This window comes from Leishmania major, chromosome 30 (assembly GCF_000002725.2).
Source record: "Leishmania major strain Friedlin complete genome, chromosome 30".
Taxonomy (NCBI): domain Eukaryota; phylum Euglenozoa; class Kinetoplastea; order Trypanosomatida; family Trypanosomatidae; genus Leishmania; species Leishmania major.
The window spans coordinates 1,300,845-1,319,504 of NC_007271.2; the positions used below are offsets into that span (position 1 = coordinate 1,300,845).

The window sequence follows — 18,660 nt, forward strand, 5'->3', positions numbered from 1 at the left end:
CAACGTATAGCGGAGCGAGGGAAAGGGGGTGGGGGTGGGGTGGAGGCGGAGGCAGAAGAGCACGATATTAATGCATTGGCTGCTTGCATCTTCGCAAAAGAAAAAAGAAAACTCCCCCCCCCCAAAAAAAAAAAACAGCACAACAACGATGAGCCTGTGCTGACGCAACACATCGCCCAGGGCCGGTGTAGCACAAGCAAGGCGAGTGGTCGGCTGCCAGTGGAAGGGGCGTGAGCCCGTCTCTTCGCTTTGCCCCGTCTGACGCACGCTCTCGGTTTGTGTGTTTTCAGGGTGGAACATGGAATTCGACGTGACCGCCCTGAAGCCGCGGCGAAAGCCGAGAAGGGGCATTGTTATGCGTCCTCTACCCCCTTTTTTCGAGACCCCGCGTTTGGCGACTAGTGCCCCTGCAGTGTACGCTCTGCACGCGCCGACGCGCATGTTGTTCGACTCCATCTCACTCCCTCTTCCTCGCCCTTCTCCGTTCTTCTACTGATGTCTTTCTTCCCATCTCCTCGTACCGCACTTACTGGCCGGGCTCCTCACCTGCTTCTGCGTGCATGCGCGTTGCTCAACTCCCGGCGCACCACTTACCCCGTACACGACTCCACCGTGCACGTTCTGTCGGTGCTGCCGTCTACCGCATCGTGCACACGCTGTTTCTCTGACGCTGCGCACTCCTTGCGTACATCGGCCTTGCACCGCACACCCGCCCGCGTCACTTCGGGGCAGATCTGCAGGTGTATCCTTTCTTTTGTTTTTTGTCGTTTCGTCTCTTGCCACTCGGTGCTGGATAGTTCAGCCTAATTCTTGTCCCCTCTCTCTTCCCTCTTCCGCCTTCGACTCTTTCGCTGACTTCTGCTGGTTACGCGCGTCTATTTACCAAAAAACAACAACAACAACAGCAACGCGGCACGCGAGCATTGCGGGACGTACGAGGAGGCTACAGCGAACTACATACACAGAGTAACTCCATATATTCAGGTCTTTTTCGCGGTCTGTGCGTGTGCGTGCAGCTGACTATCTTCCTACAGTCATTGCGTTGGTGACTACACTCTTCCAGCCTTTCAGACATCCCCTCTTCTGCTGTCGTCGTCGCCGCGGATTTCTCTCGCTACTAAATTCTTTTTTGTTGTTGTTTCGCCTCCGCCTTTTTCCCTGTTTGCGCGTGTGTGCGCTGGTGACATCGGCGTCTTGAGTGTGGTGTAATTCGGGTTCAGAGGAGCCTTCATAGAGTTAGCGAGCGAGAGCGCACGGAGTATCGAATCCACATCTAGCGTGGAGCTGAGCGGAGCTGAGCTGACGAATTTGTGTCCGTACCGTCTGTGTCCTTAGACTTTCTTTTTCCTTTCTTCTCTCTGCACAGAGGTGCCCCTTGCGTGCGTCGTCGCGTCCGTTCTCTTTTCGCACCTCCTTCATCTGTAAGCGGTGCCATGTACCCACACTCGAAGCAGTCGATGGCGTCGACCATCCAGAGCTTCGTCACGGAGACCAAGATCGAGGAGAAGGGGCTAAAGCTCAGCGAACTGCGCCGCTTGCCGAACTCAAATCAGGTTTCGATCGTGTTCGATGGTAACCGTGTGCTGGACGATGTCGTCCAAGACGTGCACGTCACCGGCCCCCTCACCATCTTCACTGCCTCCACCCCGTGGTCCGCCTACACCATCATCAGCGAGTACACGGAGATGGTGCGCAAGCTGGGCGAGTACTTTCGGGCCTGTGACGCGGACTTTAAGCCGATGTTTGTGTTCAATGGATGCGGGTTTCATCCGATGGAAGACCAGGACACGACATCGCCGGCCCCGCCGATGGAGGTGGCGTCCTACAGCGCCTACAACAAGAACAAGACGGTTCGCAGCGTGCCAGCCGAGGCGCAGAAAAAGTTCGCCTCGCGCTTTGCAATCGAGGAGGATGTCGAGGGCTTAATCGTTAGGAAGCTGTGCGAGGTTGCCGAGGAAACGATGCGGGCGCCGTACTTAGCGTGGAGCCAGATCTCTGCCTTCTTCGCCCCATCGAACACGATGACCTCGGAAACGTTTGGGTCGCTGGAGCTGCTTGCTTTCCCTGGCATCGACCGCGTGATCACAAACATCGATGTCGACGCCGGCACCTTCGATTGCGTGTCGAAGGCCTCCATGATGGCCGCGCTGCGCCGGCGCTACGATGCCGAGTTCTCCGAGGACGACTTCAGCGCGATTGCCCTCTACGAAACGAAGAACCGCCTCTTCCGCGTCAAAAACCGCCGCGAGACCTTCGACGACCTTTGCCGCCTTCCGCGCGACCCGACCCGCGTAGACGCCTTCATGAAGCAACACCGCGTCGGCGAAGATCAGAAGCTGCTGCTGCGCCGCAACTTGGGCGCCTTGGATGCACCGGTGTTCACCGTGGATGCGCAGCTGGTGCCGCTGTCGACGCTGCACAACCGGCCACGCCGCTGCGAGATTCGCCCGATCTTTGGTAGCCCGATGCCTATCGTGTTCTTCTACCTCTTTATGAGTGGCCCGCTGCTGCCGCTGCCCTTCGCCATCCACAGTCAGGAGGTACTTGCGGATGACTGGCCGCTCATCGACACCTCTGCCTACCGCCGCGCCGCGGAGTCGATCTTGCCACTACGCGTGCAGGTGGTCTTTCAACTGTTCCCGATAGCCCCCAAGACGAGTGACTTCTACTGGATCCGGCAGTATGTTGTGTTCAAGAAGCAGCAGCAGGCGCCAGAGTCACAGTCGCGTGTCTGCAAGCTGAGCAACCCGCCCACCATTGACCTGGCGTACTGGAGCTTTATGGAGGAGGAGCTGCTGCAGTCGACGCGCGACGCAGACAACGTCTACTTCACCGATATCGTGTCCTTCTGCGGCTGTGCGGTGGCCGAGCCGGTCATCTACAAGTCAGTCCAGGCTACGCTGGCTGCCGTCTACCTGCGCTCCCTCGACTTCCTAGGCTACTTCACGCACGCCACAGACGGCGCGGAGTCGAGCGGGCCGTCCGTGTACTGCAAGGCGCTCGAGCGCTTTGATTGCCCGACGCTGAGCGAGTACGGTGTGCTGCTGATTGAGCTCATGCGCACTGGCACGCTGAACGATGATCCGTTGGTGGTGGTGCTCAATCGTGTCGACGACACCATTCCCATGGGTGTGCGTTTTGCGTCGCGGCTGGTGTCCATTATCCCCGCCAACGTATGCGGGCCGTGGTCGGGACCCTTTGATCCGGAGATGGCCGCCTTCGGCGTCATTTCTCGTCTGTTTAGTCGCACCCTGCGCGTCCTACACGAGGTTGTCGCCATGCTTCTGTTCGCCAACCGCGCGACGACGGTGCCGTGGGACCAGTTCAATAACGTTGTGCAGCGTCTTCCTTTCAACTTCCCGGCCGAATTCTCTGCGGGCTTCCTGATGACGTACGTGCTGTGCAACCCGCAGTGCACGATGGAGGAACTGTGCACCACCTTCCCTGAGATGTACGCCCTGGACACCGACCTGCAAACGCTCTTCTGGTTCTTCACGATGGGCTTCGAGGCGATTCGTGTCATCAATTACGAGGAGCCGCTGTCGTACGACATGGTGCAGGTGGTGAACGCTGCGCGCCGGCTGGTCGGCCAGGCGTGCGAGCGCCTCTGCCCCGATGTCTTCGTCGCACACTTTCCCACGGCTGACATCCTCTTCGTTGCGCAGAACCAGGGCATGGACATGGGCCCGATGGATCCGCAGATGGACGTCCCTATGCCGATGAACAACATGCACGGCCAGATGCCGAACATGAACATGAATATGAACATGCACCCCGGCATGAACTCCAACATGATGCAGTACCAGCCACCGAGGATGTACTAGGCCAAGCAGAGGAGAGGAAAAAGAGAGAGCGCGCAGCTGCGACGTCGGTGAGCGGGTTGAAAAAAGTTGGGTTCGTGCACTTTGCGTGTCAGCAGAGCGAAAAAAAGGTGGCAGACGGCGAATGCCGTGGGCACGCCACCGGATGGTGAGGCAGAGTTTGGCGACCGCCGCTCGGCCACTTCCCTTTTCGTGCTCTTTAAAAGCGATGGAGAACACGGACGTGTGCGTATCGCGTCGAGAAACAGCTCTTTAGTGCGCGCGCCTCCCTGTGGGGGCTGCCCCTGCAGCGCTAAGCGTGTATGTTTTTTTTTGTCTTGTGTGTGCTCGATGCTGGCGCTGTGCACCCTCGCGTACGTCTCGACGGTGCCAGCACCCACCAGCCTCTTTGTGTCTGTGCGGCTGTCTGTCTGTGAAGGACGGGCGGGGAGGAGGGGGAGGAGAGAGGAGGTTGTTGATTAATTGATATACTAAGCGCTGATTGCGTCGTCGTTCTTTTGTTTGTTCGTGATTTTTTTTTGTGTGTTTTTGTCTTGCGCCTGTCATGCGATGAGTTGGTGGTCTTGGTTTCTTGTGTCTGTATGTGTGACACACTCTCACTTCTCGTCTCTCTTGTGCGTACGTGAAGGGATCTTTCTTTTTTTTTTCTGCAAGTTTGCGCCACAACGGTTGCTCATGTTGTGCGTGGCGGTGTGCACGTGTGCCTTTGTGCTTGAGGAAGTGCTTGTCCTTACTTTTTTCTTTCTGTTATGACTGGGAGCTGTTTCTCTACCTTCTTTGGTATGTGCTGTGCGTCGGACTCCGCCCGCTGGCCTCCCTCTCCCCGCCTTTGCTCCTCCTTGCACTGATCTCAGTTGTGTGAGTCGACACCGATGCATGGATCTGCGCACCGTCCGCTTTCACGTCAGCACCGTTTTTTTTTCCTTTTGTTTTGTCGTCTATGTGTGTGGGTCGTCCGTGTCCGCGTCTCATGTGCGCCATGCTGGAGACATCTCGCCCGTCCTTCTCTCTTTCTGTGAGTTCAGCCTTATCATCTGTGCGTGTGTCCCACTGTTCTTCGCACCGTCTCTCTTCCCCGCTGGACGCGTCCCTTGATTGCGGCATCGCTGACTGAGATCGAGGGCCTCAGAGGCGACTTGTTGGTGCAGTGTTATCGTCGCTGCGGCCACGGCACCTGTAATAGGGTAACGCGAAAAAAAGGGGGGGGGCAAGCGTGACGCAGTGAGGGGGAGTCAAAGCGTCCATGCAGAGAGAGTCCTGAATGAGAGAGGGAGGCACGACTGGCAGCAACGGTGGACTCGAACACCCGCTGTCTCTCCCCCCTTTGTTTCGTTGATCGTGTTGCTCTTCTCAATACAAGTCGTTACAGATACCAGATTAGCGGATCGCTTTTTTTCTCAGTTCCTTTACCTGCTCCGTTGTTCTCTTGCGCTCGGCTGCTGCCGACGCCACCGGCAGCACCGCGCGTCACGGATTTCCCCATCTCACCGCTTTGCGCCACATGTGCAGTTATAAGGGCACCGCGGCACCACCCTTGGCGTCACCCGTTGCTGTGACGGACGTAGAACTGACCTTCCGGCGAGGGGAGAATAAAAGAGGGAGGGGGATGGTCGCGATGCGTTGTGGCTCGCTCGCTCGCCGACGCACAGACACCAGCTAGACCACCGCCATTCAAGAGAGACGGAGCGTGAGACGCCACAGGAGAGAGAGAGAGAGCAGCCCAAGACCGTGCAAGGGGAGCAGAATCAGGAAGCAGCATAGCGTCGATACGGAAGGCTTCTCCCCCTATATGGATGGGCGGACTGACGAGGTAAAGGGTGGGCCGGCGCCGGCTGAGGGACTTCTCTGCGACTCTGGAGCAGCACACGTCAATGTGAGAAAGGGCGTATCTCTCTTTGATTTTGTTTCTCCTTCCCTCTCCTACCTTCCCACAGATCGCTGGGGCGCCGTGTCTTTGTGGATTGTTACCACACACACACACACACACACACACACACACACACACACACACACAGGGGCGTGCACAGACACCGTACATCTGTGTTTCACTATTTACTTTTTTCTTGTATATCTGCGACCAGGTGTGTGCTCGTCAAACAAGAAAGCGTGTGAGTGCGTGACGCTGTTGAGTGTTCCAAGTCCTCCCCCCTTTCCACCGGCTCTCTGCCCTTGTTATTTCTTTCGTCCTCCTCGCTGTGCGCTCTTTTTGCTGTGTTTCGTGTTTTCTTTTGTTTTGGTTTCTTCGCCATGTTCTCTTGATTTTTTTTTGTGTGTCGCTTCGATCGCTTCTCAACTCTCTCTGCACCCTCCCCTCTCTCTCCCCGCCACCACCGCCACTTATGCTTGTTTGTACTTCTCTCGGGAATAAGGGTTCTCGCAAAAAAAAAAAAGGAGAGAAGATCTGAGCGGTGTCAGCACCTCATGAAAAGCAAAAACGGGGCGCACGCGAATCACGAAGCGAGCGCGCACAGACCGGAGTCGTAGACAAAGGCATGTATGCACGGAAGCCGTTTTCCAGTAAGTGTGTGAAGTGGGTGGGTTAGACGCTTTGTCGTCCACGCCCGCCTCAGCAACAGGGGGAGGTCGTTGTCGCCTTCTTTCTGGGGTAGCAAACGACGAGAAGCATGCGCTGCCCGCTGAGGACTTCGAGCCTCCGCTACAGGTGACGCCACCAGGCAGAGCACCCACAGAACCCACCTACCTGCCTAGACTGGGCACGCTTACCAAGCCCACCTAACTGCAAGCCGTAGTAACTCTCAGATCTTTTCCCTTGTTATGCGCTTACCTGCATCTATGCGTGTGCGTGACGTTTTGGCCCACAAACACGTCGCCTCCGACGATCCCCCGCCAGTCTCCCTTCGTTTCACCATCCCGGTGTCCGACGGCTTTCATCTGGAGGTCTCTCTTTTGCTTTGGAGCATTTCTCTGTTTGTTGTTGTGTTGTTGTGTGTTTTTTTTTTTCCGTTCTGCCAGGCAATCCTTTCGATATCGATGATCCGTGGCTGAGAATAGAAGATAAGGAGAAACAGCACTTGTGGGTGAGGTGTGTGTGTGTGTGTGTGTGTTTGGGTGGGTGGGGGGTTGTCCTGCTCTGGATGGGTGACTGTGCGGTGTACGGAGGTGGTAGAAGGCACCCACGCATGCGCTCCTTGTCATGGAAGCACAAACTTGCCCATAGTCAGAAGCACCCACGACACGAAAAGTGCGCAGGCTGTGGACCCCTGCCTCTTCTTTAACTCCATCTTTGTCTTTTTCCTTGTCTCTCGTTTTAGTTTTTTTGTTGCCGTTCTCGTCTTGTCAGCTCTCTTTCTCCATCGCTTTTGTGTGTGTGTGCGTGTATGTCTGTGTCTGTGTGCTGGTGCGTGTGTGTGTGTGTGTATGTTTGTATTTTGTCTAGTCGCTGCGCTGGTTTGTCGGTTGCTTTCGTCTTCCTCTTTGTTATCATTGTCCCCGGTTGTCGTCGTCACGCTTTCGTTTAGAGATCTTTTTTTTGCTTGTTTTGTTTTTGGTTGCTTCCCGTTTCCACGTTGCTTTCGGTTGTGTGCTGGTGCGCGCGTGCGTGTCTCACTTCCTTTGTTGGTGTGGGTGTACTTGTTTCTCCGCTGTGGTCGACACTCTTGTCCTTTTGTTGTACTAGTCCAGGCGAATCCACGTTCTTCAAGCACGGCGATATTACAAACACAAAAGACACACACGCGCATTCAGATTCAAAGTAGCGGTGACCTCTTCTCGCTCTCTCTCTTTCTGTGTACCGTCACCTTGCGCCACCGTCTGTCAGTCTGAGTGGCACACAAAAAAGGATGTAATCGATTAGGGAGGGAGGGAGTGGTGGGGGAGGCACCGTGACCGTCTCTTCTTGCCTCCTCTATCCGTATCTTTGGATGACTCTGTGTGTGTGTGTGTGTGTGCACGCGTGTATGATGAAGATGGCGGTTGATGATATAAACGCGGCGCACTGTGTGAGGCGGGCTTCTCTGACTGTTGCTGACTGACGCTTGAAGCAGGAGCAGGCAGTTCAGGTGAGGGCATCCGGGAGAAACAAGGAACTGCGCTGCCGCATATCCCTGTATCGCTGTGTACGTGTTGTCTGTTGGCCTTTTGCGTGTGTGTGTGTGTGTGATTTGTGCCCCCTTCTCATCCCTTTTCTTGTCTTCCTCTTTTTTATTTTCTTCTTGCCGTGTGCGCTGGAGACCGCTCCTGCTTTGTGCGTGTTGTGTTTTTGTTTTCTTGCGGGTTTGTCCCTTTTTTACCCATTGTGCATCTCTCGCGGGTTTGTGTCTGCGTGTGTGTGTGTGTGTGTGTGTTGTCGGTGCGTCCCCCCATGTTGGCGTGCTTTCGTCTCCTCCATCTCCCTTGTCTTTTTCCCTTTTTTTTTGGCTTCTTGTCTTGTGTTGCCTGATTTGGTGCTCGCCTTCTCTGTCTTTGTGTGTGTGTGTGGTCCACCGGAGGTGAAAGAAGCGGTGCAGGAGGAGAATGGACGAATAGAACACCGTACGAATAACGATGCTTCAATCGGTGTTTCGATGGCCGATGGGCGTTGTTCATTTGATGCTCTTTTTTCTTTGGTATTGGCGTGTGCACTGGTTTCTTTTTGTGGTTTGCCAGCTTCTCGCCGTGTGTGTCCCACTCTCCTCGTCTGTGTCTCTTGTCCACTCTGTTCTACCTCTATTAAAGAATGAGCATACAAAGAACATTAGCAATGGAAAGGCAGATCCCTGTGATTCGTCGCTGTACAATATCGATCACCGCAGACGTTTTGCTGTGGGTGCGCTGTCCAACGAATGTCGTCACCACCCCTCGTGCGTGGTGCGGCTTTTGTTTTTCGGCTCGTTGACGCAGACGTCGGCGCACCGCGCACGCGGTCGGTTCGATGTGGTCTTCTTCACTTGTTGCGGCCTCCGGCTTGTGATGATGATGCCGGCCTATTGTTTTGCTGATCCGCGCCACAAATGAAGGCCACGCGGTATCGGTGAAAAAAAAAACCGAATGCGACGGTGAAATCAAGCAAGGCTGTCTGCCCTCTCTCTTTCAGGGCTGACGGCAGCACGCAACTCGTAGATGAGCACTCCATAGCGGACAGCCGATGCCTTTTCCATCCTCTGTGTGTCCCCTTCGGCTTCAAGCTGGGCACCCTTTTCTTGCTCCTGCTTTTTCCCTCGTCGCGCTCTCCGCCGGGACATGCGTGGAAGAGTTCCAGGAGCGGGACACGCGCACACTCTCGAATCCACACTCGCGCGCGGATGCACTGCGGGCAAACGCCGCCCTTCGTGACCGCACCTCCTCTCTCACGTTCGGTGGGCCGCAAAAGCGCCTGCCCCAGCACGCGCACGTGTAGGGCGCAGTGAGTGCAGCGGGCTTCTTGCCCTTCGTTTTACTTCACAGCCTCACCTGCATTCTCACCACGCACAGAGACGACGCTTGAGCACAAAAGGCGCACCTCTCTCTTTCCTTGGCATACACTGCAAGCGGGTGCGTTATGCGTCAGACCACTTTCGAGCGCTTCGTTGCAAGCAAGGCTCCGGCAGGCGGGCCGAGCGGAACCGATGCCCCGGGTGAGGAGGCCCAGAAGGCAGCCACCGATGCAAACCGCGAGGATCGAAAGCGGCCCCGGGAGGAGAAAAAGGTAGCGGGCTCTTACGTATCGAGCACCCCGGCCTCGAACGCCGCCTCTCGTCTGCGGACAAGCTGGAATGAGTCAACGAATGCCTACTACGCACAACACGTTGCGGAATACATGGCGCTGGTCGCCGATGTGCCGCCGCCGACGGCGACGTCCATGGCGAAGCTCTTCCAGGAGTCCTCCTTCGATCCTGTGACGACGTTCGAGGCAGTATGGTTGCCTCCCCGGGTTCCTGCCGCGCCGCCTACCGCTGGTGCATCGGAGCCGGTGCCGTTTGCGGCAGTAGTGGACGTGCTGGCAGACATCAGCGCCACCGGCTCGCGGCTTGAGTGCTTGAAGCAGCTTACCTTTCTGCTGCTTGCTGTTATCGAGCGGTGCCCAGAGGACTTGGTGCCGGTGATGTACCTGGTGATCAACAAGCATGCGCCGCAGCACGAGGGCGTGGAGCTAGGCATCGGTGATGCGGTGCTGGTGAAGGCGGTGGCCGAGTGCTGCGGCATGACGGAGACGCGAGCCAAAGAGGAGTACCGGCAGAGCGGCGATTTGGCGGAAATCGCGCAGATGCATAAGCAGAAGCAAGGTACGCTCATGAAACCGAAGCCGCTCTCCGCTCGGAGCGTGTTCAAGACATACAAGGAGATCGCTATGATGAGCGGCAGGGATGTGATGCGGCGGCGGTCGGACTTGATCAAGGGGCTTTTGCGCGACGCACAGGGCCCGGAGGTGAACTTGATTGTGCGTGGGCTTCAGCAGAAGATGCGCATTGGCCTTGCCGAGCCATCCGCCTTGGCAGCTGTGGGGTACGCCTTCGCTCTTCACTTCCTCGGTGGCGCGCAAATGCACAAGATGGACGAGGTGCAGCTGCAGACGCTGCTTAATACCGGCGCCGACAGTCTCGCGCGTATCTTCTACGAGGTTCCAAGTCTCGACGTGGTTCTGAGCGCGGTGCTTGCGAACGGCTTCATGACCTTGGTGCCGGGTAGCTCCATCGCGAAGCAGTATGCAAAGGACTTGTCCATTCGGCCTGGGCTGCCGGTGAAGCCCCAGTTAGCGTACCCGACGAGCAGTATCACCGTCATCCTGGACCGCCTGCAGGGCAAGAAGTTCACGTCGGAGTACAAGTACGACGGTGAGCGCGCGCAGATCCACTATGACAAAGACAAAGGCTTCCATATCTTTTCCCGCAACTCCGAGACTCACACCGGCAAATACCCGGACGTCATTTCGATGCTGCCAAAAGTCTTTGATCCAGTCGAAGTGCAGTCTTTCATCCTCGACTCGGAGGTTGTGGCGGTGCATTCGGAGACCGGTGCCCTTCAGGCCTTCCAAGTGCTGCAGCATCGTGGCCGAAAGAACATTGCAGAGGAGGATGTCAGCATTCCCGTCTGCGTGTTTGTGTTTGACATCCTGTACTTCAACGGAGAGCCGCAGCTGAATAAGACACTGCAGCAGCGTCGCGAGCTGCTGTGGCGGTGCATCCATCCCCTCCCGGCAAAGCTGTCGTTTGCCACGCACTTGGATTCGGAGAAGGTCGAGGACGTGCAAACGTTTTTGGAGAGGTCCATCGCGGACGGCTGCGAAGGATTAATGGTGAAGACGCTCGAGGAGGAAGCCAACTACACCCCCGCCAAGCGCTCGCACTACTGGCTGAAGCTGAAGAAGGACTACATGGACGGCGTCACCGATACGCTGGATCTTGTCCCCATCGCCGCTTTCTACGGCAAGGGCAAGCGAACTGGCGTGTTTGGCGGCTTCCTGCTGGCGTGCTACGACCCGAAGGCGGATGAGTACCAGAGCATCTGCAAAATCGGCACCGGCTTCCAGGACGAAGAGCTGGAGAAGCTCACGCAGTCCCTTAAGCCGTTCGTGGTGGACGAAAAGCCGCGCTACTACCGCGCGGGTGGGGAGGAACCGGATGTTTGGCTCACCGAGGCGCAGGTGTGGGAGGTGAAGGCGGCGGACCTGTCAGTGTCGCCAGTTCATCAGGCAGCCGTGGGGCTCGTGGACCCCGACAAGGGCATCGCGCTGCGCTTTCCTCGCTACCTGCGCCAGCGCGAGGACAAGAAACCCGCAGACGCCACAAACGCACGGCAGGTGGCGGACATGTACAAAGCGCAGTCCTTAGCAGCCGAACACGACGCGAACGGGGACGCCGAGTGAAGTGTCACGCTGAAAGAGACGCGCTGGCGCATCTCGCGACCGCTCTTTGTCGCTAACGTTTTTCTCGTTGCGAGCGGCGTTCTTGGCCACATTTGCTTTCTTCTCCACTTATCCTGCAGCGCACATGCAGCGTGGGCGTCAAGTTGGAGGCGCCCTGAGAGGTCCGCGGTGAATAATCCCATCATCACCGCGCGTTTCCACCTTCTCTTCTACGCATACACACACACACACACACATTATCTTCACAAAAGGTCATAGGGTCGTGAGACCATCGACCATGCGGCAGTGTGTTTCCCCCAGCACGCTCGTAGCAGTCTGCACCACGGTGGGCTGTGACCTACCCGGGTAACCCCTGATCCTGCGGAGGTTCATGGCGCCTGGCTCAGGAACTGCATTTCTTGACATTCACCTCTCGTGTTTTTTCATGCACATCCTCTTCTCAACCATCCTTCCCTGCAGGAGCACCACACTACCGGACTGCTTCGTTCTTGACATCGCTGCTGTTCCCACTTGGGTCAGTGCCGCAGCTGCTGTGGCATGGACACATCGTTGTAAGGAGGCGTACAAACCGCTTTCATGACTGTTGCGCCACCACACGCTATTCGCCCCTTTCTCTCTCTCTCCTCTCCGGCCCAGCCACAAACGCACACACGCACAGGCGACGCCATCTCCGGATCCTTTCGAGACGCAGCCGTTTCCCTCGCTCTCATGGGCACCTACCTCTCCCTCCGGGTGCGCAAGCGACCAAGAAAAGATGGATCGGACGATGCATCCTCTGCAGCCGGCTGCAGCGCCTCCGATGCGGCGTCTCTTCCAGCCTCCTCTCTCTCACACGTGCTTCTGAGGTTGCGATATCGCTGCGCTTCCCCGAGCCGTATCGGGTCGGAGGTGTGCCGTTCCGTTGCGGAAGACGAGGCGACGCGCCGCACGTACGGCTGTCACGCACACGTATATGAGACCGACACCGTGGACGGGAGCCACGGCGTGGCGCTGGCGTGGCGTGTCGACAAGTTCGCTTCGCCTCTGTCGGCGCTCTCCCTCCTCTCACTGTGTCGCGTGGCCAACAGCTGCCGCAAAAAGACGCTGGTGACGACGCCAAAAGGCGAGGCAGTAGTACTAGCCTACACTGCCTCCCTGTAGCAGCGGTGACGGTGCGCAGGTGCACACGCGCGCGCACACTGAGCAGGACGGCCGACCGCGGTTGTTGTTGTTTGTTTCTTTTTTCCGTTCACTGTACTGCTCTCTTCTGCCTACTGTCCACCGGCAGGTGGTGGGCCCACTACCAAGCGAAATGGAACGACCAAGCCCCCACAGACACTCTCCCTCAACAAGAAAGGTGCTGACCGTTACCCGGGGCGTTGCTGTCCACCCTGCTCCTCCGCATGGCGCGCCTCTTCTCCTCGGCGAGAGATGCGCATCCGCGTACACACACACACACATATATATATATATATATATACGTAAATGCACCTGTGCATTCCTTCCACTTTTGCTCTTCTCCTTCTGCATCTTTTTGTGCCTGTCGTTCTCCCTTCTCCATCTCTCCGGGCCATTTCGCTTGCGAGCGTGCTTTCGCCTGCCACCCATGATACATCCATCAATGAGACAGCCGACAAGTCGGGCACATCAGTTTCATATGTATGCTCCTTTGCCAAGCGCGTTGCCGCTTCTGTTGGTCTGCTCTCGTTGTGCATGCACGTACTCGTGTGTGCCCTTTTCACACTTGCGCACAGAGAGACAAGCTAGAATAACAGCAGCAGAGTACAGATACGCGTCTCCTCTTCGGTTCCCTTCTCGTGCCCAGCCTCCTCCCAGCGAACACGCCGAACTTACACGCAGGGGGGCATCAGCTCACCTATCATCTTTGTTCGGATTTTTCTTACCGTCTCCCTTGCATCCGCCTGGGAAGGGTTAGATAACCGCACGTCCCTCCCCCTCCCTCGCATCCTTCACCTCTAATAGAGTCCTGCTTGTGACTCGCCTGCCTTTTCGTCTTCACTGCGGGTGCTCGCATCCAGTGGCTAGTCGAGCCTTCATCGCGCGTCGGTGTCGGCACCCTCCCCTCTCTGCCTTTCCGTCTGTCGTGCAGACGCACACGACTCACTGCTCTTCGAGGTATGACAGTGGTCCTTCGACTACCCTTCAAACCAAAGAGAGAATAGAGACCGCATATATCAGACACAGCCACGCGTACGCGCACAAAGAAGCCGTCGCCATCACACGCCATGGCAGCTCTTGCCGCGCTGGAGAAGGAGGTGGCCGACCTGAAGCGGGTTCGCGTCTTCAATGAAACAGTGCGCACCGGCGTCGAGCGCGTTTTGGCAAGCCTTCCGTCACCTGAGAATGAAAAGGACACATCCACTAAAGTTCGAATTCTACTACTTCGTAGCCAAGCGACCCTCTTGCTTCCACGCGTTTCGCGGGAGGCGGAGAAGGATCTTAATGCGGCTCTGAAACTGCAGCCCGGCTCGGCAACGACGTGGGTGGAGCTCAGTGAGTGCCTGCTCCGTCGCAACGCCTTCAAGGAGGCCTGCGACGCGCTGGATAATGCGCTGCGCGTCAATCCGGCGCACACCGAGGCGTTGTGCAAGTACAGCCAAATCCAGCGTAACCGCTGCGGTGGGGAAGGGGTCACGGCTGACCAGCGCAAGGCGTACTTGGAGGACGCTGTGGCCAAGGCCCGTGCTGCCGTCGGCTCCAACGTGGACGACGCAGACGCATGGAACACGCTGGCGCTGTCGCTGCTGTCAAAGGTGACGCTGGAGGGCATGACGTTCGACGGCGTACGCAAGGCGCTGGCGGCAATGCAGCAGGCAGAGCGGAAGTGCCCCGAGGACCCTGATGTTCCCTACAACAAGGCCGTGCTGGAAAGCCTTCTGGGGCACTTCGGGGCCGCCGCGATGGACTACTGGAGGGCGCACGCCCTCGACAAGGACCGCCTCAAGGGCACCCGCCACCTCTCGGAGGAAAACGCGAAGGTGCTCCTGCGTGCGCAGAGTCGCATGAGGACGTCCAGCGGCATTGGCAAGCGTGACTTTCAGCGGATCTGCACCCGCATCGAGCAGGCCCACAAAAAGTATACGCAGAGCACCTCCGCCAAGGTCGTTGGCGTATTAGACATAGTCACGGAGCCAACTATGCAACCCGTCACGCTGCTGGTGTCCGATGGCAAAGGTGACTTTGTGCTTTTGCTCTTGCACGAGGTGCGCCCTACGTGCTTCAAGATTGGCGACGTCATTGCCTATCCCGTGACGACTCCTGTCGAGACCATCACTCACAACATTGTTGCCTGCCCGGGGGTGGAGGAGGAACCGTTGAAGCTCACCCTGAGCCATGCGTATCCGAACCCCAAGAGCATACTAGTGAACGGTCAACCACTGCCCTCCTCTGCGCATGTGCCGCTGCAGATGTCGTCTCGCCTCTTCGCGTGAGCTAAGCGACAGCGCCGAGCCGGTTCCAAGCGCCTCTGTGTGGTGCTGGGAAGGGAGGGGGCTGCATCTGACGCCGCTGCGCTCCCCTCTCTTCCTCGCGGGTTTCGCACATTACGCGCGCTCTCAGGTCGGTTGAGCTGTGGTGACAGTCGATGAAAGGACAGGAGGTGTGGGACACGTAAAATAATGCACGTGTCGGCAGCCCTTTTTCGTACGCTGTGCGTGGGTAGCGCGTACGTGCAGTGTCACATGAGGGCGTGACGAAACAAAAAAGCCTACAGAGGAAGAATGAAGACAAAGACGGATAGCTGAAAGTGAACCGCCTTTTCCCTTGCGTGTATGTTGCACGCACGTCTGTGCGCCTCCGACGTGCAGCATGCATGCGGCCACCTTTCCTCTCTGCTCGACCTTTTGCACGACGTGATGGTGAGTGGCATCGCGCTGTTCGGGGGATTGTAAGCGGCGGGGTGACGTGTACGGATGTATGGAGAAGCAGTGTCTGCGCTGTGTGCCCTCCCCACTTGGGCCACCATTCGCCCCCATCTACCCCGCGCCCACTTGCGCAGAGGATGTCGGTGCGCCCATGCTGACATCTTTCCTCTGTCACCGCCACTTCAATGTCCACATCTGTTTCTTTTTCTCTTCTCTTCTGCTGTTGGCCTCTGCGCATACGGCACATCCGCCGACAACGCCTGCAGCGCTGCACACGTTCGCTCACCTCTGCTTCAGCAGCGTTGTTGTGTCGTCCTCACGAGCGAGAGAAGGAGACAGGGAAACACAGCGACAGACGAGGGCGGCCGTCTCCTCAGTGAATCTCGCTGCGTGTGCACTGTCGCTTCGCTATTGGGGGACTTTTCCTACATCTTTTTCTACGTTTACGTTCCTTTTTTTTTTTGTGGTTGCTGGGCGCTCGTGAAGGACCCCGTTCTCAGCTGCCATGGTGAGGCGTCTTCGCACGCGCCTCGCTGCGCCGAGCGGCGGCGAGGGCGGCTTTGGCTGCGCTTTCTGTGGTGCTCACCTCTGCGTCACCGAGGACATCGTCTCCGACAACTTTCGCGGCCGCCACGGCAAGGCCTTCCTTGTCTCCCGCTGCGAGAACACTTACTATGGTCATCAGGAGGAGAAGCAGCTGATGACGGGGCTGCACCGCGTGCGCGATATATTTTGCTCCAACTGTGACCAGTACGTCGGCTGGGGCTACGACTTCGCGGTCGATGAGCGCGAGATGTACAAAATGCAGCGCTTCGTGCTGGAGCGTCAGCTCATTCGGGTCATCACTCACGGGCAGCTGCGTGGGGCCCTGGGCTACAGCATTCCTGAGGGCAGCATCACCTTTTCGTTGCCTGTCGCGCGCTCGTATACATTGGAATAGCCGCGGGTGAGGAAGAGTGGTCTGGTCGCACTTGTGTCTCCGCACAGCATTGCCACGGTACTCTCTAGACGAGTTCCAATCATCCCTGCGCAACGCCGCGGCACATCAACCGAGTGCTGCAAGCGGCGTGCGTCCTCATGCATCGTCTCGTCTTCCATTATTGTGGGGCGGGCGCTCTTCTCTCCCTCCCTCGCCGCTCTTCCGCCCACTCGCAAAACAGACAGCAACGTACGGATGACTCAATCTCTTCTGCTTCCACACGTTTGCTGCTGCCTTTTCTTTGTTTCACTGCACCAATTGCTGTAGCGTTGTCCTTCAGTGTACATGCTGGTGCTCCCCTCAGCAGGAGGCGGGTACGGATGATCGACAGGCGCGCCTTTGTGCGGCTGCCGCTGAACGAAACATGCGACCAAATCGGAACAAAAGGCGACGAAAACAAAAGAGGTCGAAAAGGCGCGGGGATGCACCACAGCGCCGTATTTTGCCTGCACAACTCTCTTTGTGAGGCCTCCTTTCCGCGTCCGTGCGCCTCACAGCCATACACACCCTCCCGTCTGGAGTCCGTGCTGCGTCTACTGGCCTGTTTTCTTGCTCGCCTTGCAGGTGATGACACCCGCTTACGTGCCGCTCCTCTTCATCGTATGAAATGCTGTGCCGTTTCAAAGTGCCCCTCACCTCTATCGTTGCTGTCTGTCTCTCTCTCTCTCTCTTCGTCACATGTGAGTGGTATGTGGCGTTGCTGTCCTCTTCAGCCCTTCGCTATTCTGCAGGTTGCTCTTGATCTATTTATTTATATCTTTCTTCGAGCCGGTCTCTCCTCGGTGGCACGACGCAGGCGTCTTTTCAAAAACACGACCAAGACGAGGCCAACAACGGTGCCATGGGCACAAGGAGCAAACGTGCCCAGGATGTGCTGATCGGCGGCCGCTTCCGCATTCAGGAGCGCTTGGGCGGTGGCGCCTTTGGTGAGGTGTTCAGAGGTGTCGAGTTGAACAGCGGCCACCCTGTTGCCATGAAGATGGAGCTGACGAAGGATGGCTATCGTTCGCACCTCAACCTGGAGAACCGAATCTACAAAAAGCTCAACGAGTGTCCGGTGACTGTCGGCATCCCAAAGTCCTACTACTGCGATCGCGTGGGCGATTACACTGTCATGGTAATGGACCTTCTCGGCCCGTGCCTGGATGATCTCTTTGAAGTGTGCCACCACAAGTTTAGCTTTAAGACGGTCTGCATGATCGGCATCCAGGTCATTCAGCGGCTTCAGTATATCCACAGCGTTGGCTTCCTGCATCGCGACATCAAGCCAGAGAACTTCGTCATGGGCGTCGGCACCAACTCTCACATCGTGTACGTGATCGACGTGGGTCTCTCCAAGGCGTGGCACGACTCTACGGGGAAGCATATTCTGTACGCGGAGGGCAAGTCGTTGACTGGCACAGCACGCTACGTTAGTATCAACACACACCGGGGCATTCAACAGTCTCGGCGCGATGACCTCGAATCCGTCTCCTACCTGCTTGCCTACTTCGCGCGTGGCCACCTACCCTGGCAGGGGCTCAAATCACCAAAGAAGGATGCACGCTTTGAGCGCATTCGCGACGTTAAGACCGCCACGTCGCCGGCGGAGCTGTGCAAGGGCTATCCCCACCAGTTCGCCGATTACGTCGAGTATACGCGCTCCCTCGGCTTCGAGGCAGAGCCAGACTACAGCTACTGTGTGGGGCTGTTTTCTTCGGCGATGGCGGACATGGGGGAGCAGTACGACTACTGCTACCAGTGGATCGACCGAAGCGAGGCCGAGGTCAAGTCCGAGCTCGACGCGCTCGGGTCCACTCATAGCCTGCGCACCTCTGGGGCGCAGACAAGTGTTGCTGTCGGAGGCTCCGACCTCATGGCCTCCTCCGTCTTTATGGGAGACAGCGCGGTGAACGAGATGAGCAAATCCCTTTTGAATACTAACTTTATGGAGGAGAACCAAGACTACTACGGCCTTAACGATTACATCTGAACTAAGCGCCGTAGAAGACAACGCTCTGCCGCTTCACGTTGATTCACCATGATGCCGTGGCGAATTTCGTTTGTAGTGCTGGGCAAACGATGATGGGAGGGAGCGATCGAGATTGAGGAGGAGAAAGAGGAGGAGGGGGCAGGGACGGACGTCGGAAAGACGAAGCTGAAGTGGCTCCTCATTGTGGAAGCCACACCACTGGTCGGGCGCGCATCTCCAGAACGAACACGCCCGTAGAAGTCTCA

At 57.2% G+C, this 18,660-nt stretch overlaps 6 protein-coding genes across 6 annotated transcripts; all 6 read left to right on the forward strand.

The window, feature by feature from the left end:
* Nucleotides 1-1,433: 1,433 nt before the first annotated feature.
* On the forward strand, nt 1,434-3,824 carry LMJF_30_3430 (conserved hypothetical protein; the record flags this gene model as incomplete). The annotated part of the gene is made up of 1 exon (XM_001684900.2): nt 1,434-3,824. One exon carries the CDS (start codon nt 1,434-1,436, stop codon nt 3,822-3,824), a length of 2,391 nt encoding a protein of 796 aa, XP_001684952.2.
* Nucleotides 3,825-9,555: 5,731 nt separating this feature from the next.
* On the forward strand, nt 9,556-11,601 carry LMJF_30_3440 (putative DNA ligase I; the record flags this gene model as incomplete). Its single annotated transcript, XM_001684901.1, has 1 exon — nt 9,556-11,601. One exon carries the CDS (start codon nt 9,556-9,558, stop codon nt 11,599-11,601), a length of 2,046 nt encoding a protein of 681 aa, XP_001684953.1.
* Nucleotides 11,602-12,177: 576 nt separating this feature from the next.
* On the forward strand, nt 12,178-12,741 carry LMJF_30_3445 (conserved hypothetical protein; the record flags this gene model as incomplete). The annotated part of the gene is made up of 1 exon (XM_001684902.1): nt 12,178-12,741. The coding sequence occupies one exon, from the start codon at nt 12,178-12,180 to the stop codon at nt 12,739-12,741; it is 564 nt and encodes a 187-aa protein (XP_001684954.1).
* Nucleotides 12,742-13,826: 1,085 nt separating this feature from the next.
* Nucleotides 13,827-15,032, forward strand: LMJF_30_3450 (conserved hypothetical protein; the record flags this gene model as incomplete). The annotated part of the gene is made up of 1 exon (XM_001684903.1): nt 13,827-15,032. One exon carries the CDS (start codon nt 13,827-13,829, stop codon nt 15,030-15,032), a length of 1,206 nt encoding a protein of 401 aa, XP_001684955.1.
* Nucleotides 15,033-15,969: 937 nt separating this feature from the next.
* On the forward strand, nt 15,970-16,404 carry LMJF_30_3460 (putative zinc-binding protein (Yippee); the record flags this gene model as incomplete). Its single annotated transcript, XM_001684904.1, has 1 exon — nt 15,970-16,404. One exon carries the CDS (start codon nt 15,970-15,972, stop codon nt 16,402-16,404), a length of 435 nt encoding a protein of 144 aa, XP_001684956.1.
* Nucleotides 16,405-17,284: 880 nt separating this feature from the next.
* On the forward strand, nt 17,285-18,415 carry LMJF_30_3470 (putative casein kinase 1; the record flags this gene model as incomplete). The annotated part of the gene is made up of 1 exon (XM_001684905.1): nt 17,285-18,415. One exon carries the CDS (start codon nt 17,285-17,287, stop codon nt 18,413-18,415), a length of 1,131 nt encoding a protein of 376 aa, XP_001684957.1.
* Nucleotides 18,416-18,660: the final 245 nt, after the last annotated feature.